We start from the raw sequence: 5,888 nt of genomic DNA, 5'->3' as shown, positions 1-5,888 counted from the left end.
TGACATTTTAACATGAGTTTTCACAACCGTTCTACCTATTTTCACGTCGTTATAGCCGTTTTCTTAGAAAAAGGAATATAAATAATTTACAATCAAAACCTTAAAAGTAAAATAACAAAATATAAAAAACGTTGCAACAACGTTATAGGACCCATTATAATTCTTTTCACGTATGTTATAACCATTACATAGGAATTTCATATTATAATTCTTATCTATTTTCTAACTAACCGTTGTAGCACCCGTTTTAAAATAGCGAAATAAACAATGTATTTTTTGACCCGAAACGTGCTTACACCCGTCAAAACGCGTTATAACAGTCACACGCAGTAGCCATGACCTGAGTCATGACCCATTTTTCAAACCTTGGTACAGAGTAATACAACCTTGATGGTTAATCAAATTCAAGATGAAAGGTTATAAGGTGGAAAACAAAGACAAGATAATCTCTGCGGCTCTGCCGCAATTATTTTACCTGGTCATTTAAAATTAAGACCAACAATATATCTATTTTGCACCGCCATTTAAATTAAGGCTAAAACAATATCTACTCATACAATGTTTTAGCGGATTGTGTTCTCGATGTTTTGTTTTCGTTCTTCACGATTCTCTCTTGTTCCTTTTCACCTCTTGAAATAGCCTTCTCGACGGCTTTCATCTTACGAAGGTTCTTTGATCTCCTTATCGCAACACCCTTCTTTATCTTCCTGTCATAAGAATGTTTACACACAAAAATGAGCAAAGCCAGGAAGCTATTCAACTTCAATTCATCTAGAAGAAGTCTTGCAGATATAAATGCTGGCACAGAACTTTTTCTAACAACAGGATTCGTCAAATACGGGGCTTACATCACAAATAAGAAGTTATGTGCGCTCTTCAATTCATTTTAAAGGTATTTTGTAGTTTATGCTCAGCAATAAGATGACCCCAAAAAAACACAATTCAAGATGATAAAATACAAGAGTTCATTTTACTGCAGCATGCTCCAATTTCATTATTAGATATAAGGTTGAAGCAGGATTTTTTTTTTCTTCCAAATATGGGTTCCATCCAACGTAATATCCAAATAAAAATGTTGCAGCTCTGCACCCCTTTTGATATGATTTCCAAATAAAGGCATCTGAATAGGACATGACAATGTTCTAAGGAAAGGTGGTGTGTATGTATGTAGGTCAAAGAGTGGTTCAGATCGTTCAGAATTTTGACGGCAGAGATTATACCCTGGCCCCATCATTGCCTTTGCCTAATTATTTCGTTTTCCAGCCGACTAACTTGGATTCCTCAACTAACTTAGATTCCTTTCTTCACTAAAACAACATATTTCTTAATTAACAGAATTATATTTCAAAATTTAGCTCACAGCAAAAAGTTTAGGCGGAAAACAAAAAAATCATTCACAGCAGAAGTTTATTAGGTAGGTAATGCACTGTATGGCTCTGTGCTATTGATTGTTTTAGGAGTTGGATGATACTATGTCTGAAACCTATACACTAGGGTTAGTCGTTGCGTCTCGCATTCACCACTGAGTACCCTTTCTTCTTGCAACAATACACTACTAATCCTACTGCCACTACACCTCACGTTCCCACTACTAATGCTATCACAGTCATTATCGTCTTCGTTGCAGCTGATGTCATAGACTCATAGTCCATATCTGCTGATCAATTGATGTAATCATCTCATTCAATATGTAGCCTGGCTGAAGGCAGACCCTCGACTAACCTCACCATCCTCTTCTTACCCTTGCCATGGTTACCCTCTAAAACAATCTCATGTTGTCCTCCACATAGAGAAATCATTCGCCATTTTTTTTGGATTGATGAAATCATTCGCCAGTTGTTATGTATCAAGTATCAACCTTAGCTACATAAAGATCATATTTCTGGAATATTTTGTAAACTTGAATGAGCACCCCCTAGATAATGCTACTACAGAAAATAAAAAAAGATTTATAACTGTAGTACCCAACTATATATTGATAATGAAGTATTAACATGTGCATTTTATGGTTGAAAAACTACTGGGAACCAAATGAGAATAGAATGTTTCATAAAAAGTTCGAGAAAAATGTTTAGTTCATTTTTAAATTTTTCATAATATATATTCATGCCATGCGTCATATATAATATAACTGTAACACTCAATTAAGATGCTTCAAAAACAAACAAAAAATATTTAGAACTGAGAATAAGATAGCAAATTGATACCAACACCTTAAGATAAATATGAAAAGATGTTGTTTTGGGGTTTCATAATCTAAACCATAAGAAATTTTAAGTTTTCATTTGCATTCTTCGCGTATTTCCCCAGGGGAGATGATATTTCTCATAAATTCTAGGTTTTCATTTGGGTGTGCAATAAGTTTGAGATTTGGGTGAAATTTGAGAAGAGAATGAGAGGGAGATGAAATACTGAAAGCGTCAGTTGGTACCTAACGAAGAACCTCCTCACTGTGTGTACACAATAATGCTACATCTACCGGGGCTGGAATTTCGTGGGATTTCCTGATAGAGACAACTTCAGTGGGACCCATGGTGAGTAACGCCCACCCCCCTCCCCCTGCAGTTCTCCAGTGGGGGCCACGGGGCTGTCTCTCATGGGATTTTTCCCGGGATACAGCCCCGGTCAACGTAGCATCACTCGTGTGTACATATTTGTTTTTGAGATCAGGGTTCAGGGTTCATCCTCACGTGTTTATAGAAATGTTTTTGAGATTTTAGGATAAAACCCTTTGAAAGAATTTGGGAATGTTAGTCCAAATGGCGGAGATATCCGTTAGTGGCAAAATGGTAAAAAATCATTGACTCAACATGAGTGCACCATATATAAACCAAAACCACACAAGACAATCACAAAGGTTGAGACGGGGCCGTAGGCCCCGGTGATGCCTAGTGATGCTATGAGGATAAATTGAAACCAAAAATGTTTTAGCACAGAACACAGCTAGGTCGCCATGAAAACAATGTACAATTATAAATGGAGCCGACGGAATAGCGATTAAAAGTTTTGGACTGGTAAATGGGTGTCGCTCTCATGCCTATGAACTTTTACGTGATAGCTAGCATTATCAATAAGAATAATTCATACCACAGTTCGAGATTTCTTACCTGTTGAGAACACCAGGAGCCTTTGAAGCTATTGTTTCGGTTGTGTCCATCGCTGCAGATAAAACTGGAATAGTGAGTAAACACTAGATTTATCATTATAGGGTGAGGAACAATATGAACTGTGAGAAAGTTGGAACTCCATAGTCCATTGAAACCAAAACCATCTAAAGTTAAGGCGCTCCTGATAGCTAATGAAACCCTCACATATCTATATCTACTCCAAATTATGCCCAATTTTTTTCTCTAAACCTACCTCACCATTCATGTTTCTAGTATGAGCAACTGAAACTTCGTGGTTAAGCAGAAGGTCACAGTTTCTGCATTCAGGTGTATCTACCTGCCACTCAAACCACAGTTTTTTCACCTATCCGTCCCACTTGGCATTAAGAAAAAGCCACCACCTATTTTATTTATTAACATCTATCATTAAAATTTTAGGTTAAGCTAGTCGATTACATGGTTCGATTAAAAAAAGCTGCAGAACAACCCCTTTGTCTTGACGTAGTTTGCAAAATCAGTGTAACAATTGATTTCTCCAAATACATAGTTAGTGCTTTCTTTCAGCAGCAGTAAGCTAAATATCAAGGTACCTCCACAAATTAAATTGGTTACTTCAACTGAATTAAACCTAAATTTCATGGTTCAGGTATCCAACGAAAACAATATCGAAGAAAGCTTAAGATTGAAAAAATATAACCTTGAGGAAGATCTTCTTGGTTCTGTGTAGAGCCAGAGGTATCCATGGCTGAAGCACCATCTTTCTTCTTCTTGTTTCTGTTCTTCGCCATGGGACTACGGGAATAGGCAGAGAGAAACCTCAAAAAGAGTTTGCGAGGTATAGAATCTAAGGTTTTATATGATACTGTCTACGACTTCATGGTTAATCATCACGGTCCATTTAGAGACATGCTATTTCAGCCCAACACAATCAAGATCGTTATGGACCTTATGGTGGGTTTACATGGGGAATTTCAAGATGGAATTCATGGTTCTAGCGGATTTGGTGGAATTACGATTTCTTTTTGCAAGTTTGGTTGCACAAATTTCTTGAATTCACGTTTCCGTAGAGGTTTATAGGAACGTGCGATTGGGGATATCAAAACTGATTGTGGGATATAGCTACATGACAAAAACTGGATTCAAATATCAAATTTGGGTCACCCCTTATGTAGTTATTTTTTTAATTCTTAATCTAGCCATCACTAATCAGGTTTAGTGGTTAATAATAATTTGTAAAATCTTTAGTATTTGGGGGATAGATTAGTGTGTATCTTTATTTGAATTTGTGTGAGTGAGGTGAGAGTAGAAGGAGGGAAAAATATTTTTGAGTGGAAATTTTTTTATAAAAATGGAAGATGATTGTGAGGAGAGAATTGCAGCTGCTGAATCTTTAGCTCAACTACAACAAGAAGCATATCTTCAATCTTCGGTTAATGATGACAACTCACAATTGGACTTATATGATGAACCAACACCCTTGGAATATGATTTTCGTGAGCATGAAGTGTTTTTTGAAGAACCAACCCAAGAAAGTAAACAAGTTCAATATACAAGTATCCCCAATACACAGGTAATGTTGCTAAGAGGTCGAAAATTTGAAAAAAAAAATTGAAACCACCATTTTTTTTCTCTGAAAAAGCTTGGTGCCGGCATACACGTAGTATGAATACCACGCCGGCATCACTGGAACAGGCATGGAATTCATACTATTTCCATGCCGGCGAAAAATATCCCCCATTTTGAAACAATTTCCGGCATGGTCTTCAACCAAAACAATCCATGTCGGCACGCAGTTAACTTTTTACCTACCACGGAATATTCCATGGAATACCCAAACCGGCATGGTTCACTCCTAAATTTACTATGCCGGTACCGCAAGAAAAACATCCAGGAGTTAAAGAATTTTGAACTTAAATACCGTCATGGTATATAAATTATCGAGCACGCCGGTACCGAATTCCGTCGTGGTTTATAAATTATATAGCACGCCGGCACCAAATACCGGCTTGAAACCTTACATGTAGAGAATGTCGGTACCACTAGAAAAACATCCAGAAGTTAGTCACTTTGGTAGTATTATACCGGCGTGGTTTTAAAACTATCGACCATGCCGGCGCCGTTTTCCGGCTTCGAACCTTGTGTAACGAGCATGTCGGTATTGCCAATTCTGGCATTAATGTTCAAGAACATACAATGCCGGTACTGTTTAAAATTAGGTCCTCTTTTTCAAGTGCAATTCCGGAATGTCAGAACAGTATTCGAGAATGCCGGCACATGTTTCCGGCTTTGGTTGTTTTGGCGGTATTGTCGTCGAGCATGCCGGAACTAGTACTCGGCATAGTAATTTAATTTTATTTGGAACTAATTCAATTTTATTTTCATTCATTCCTTAGATTGTGACATACATTGATCTAACAAATTCCAAACCGCTTGGTCCGGATACGTCCGAATACTATATAATGCCTCCGGTATGTTACCAAACAATATTTTTCACCTAGTTTTTAGAACTTCATGTGGGTATTGCTTGTAATGAACCTTATAATCTTCCATTGTTGTCCTTACGTAGGGAATGAAATCTCCAGAGGAAGCAATTGCTTGGGCAAAAGAGATGGCTCTTAAGAACATGTGTACGTTGGTGAGGAATACCCAACATTCAGATAATCGTTTTGAGATGGTTTACGAGAGAAGTGGCTATACAAAAGGATAGCCATAAGAGAAAGGGTTATGTATATCCAAAGAAGACTAATAGGGTATACAAGACTCGTACGAGGAAGGATAATT

General features: G+C 37.3%; 1 protein-coding gene across 1 annotated transcript; it reads right to left on the bottom strand.

The window, feature by feature from the left end:
• Nucleotides 1-253: 253 nt before the first annotated feature.
• Nucleotides 254-3,956, bottom strand: LOC113287744. Its single transcript, XM_026536577.1, has 3 exons — nucleotides 3,805-3,956; nucleotides 3,108-3,159; nucleotides 254-707 (listed from the first exon to the last, which is right to left on the bottom strand). Exons 1-3 carry the CDS (start codon nucleotides 3,893-3,895, stop codon nucleotides 548-550), a joined length of 303 nt encoding a protein of 100 aa, XP_026392362.1. The 5' UTR covers nucleotides 3,896-3,956; the 3' UTR covers nucleotides 254-547.
• Nucleotides 3,957-5,888: the final 1,932 nt, after the last annotated feature.

This window comes from Papaver somniferum, chromosome 6 (assembly GCF_003573695.1).
Source record: "Papaver somniferum cultivar HN1 chromosome 6, ASM357369v1, whole genome shotgun sequence".
NCBI lineage: Eukaryota > Viridiplantae > Streptophyta > Magnoliopsida > Ranunculales > Papaveraceae > Papaver > Papaver somniferum.
Note: the sequence above shows the minus strand (reverse complement) of the source record. Positions and strands in the feature narration are given on the sequence as shown.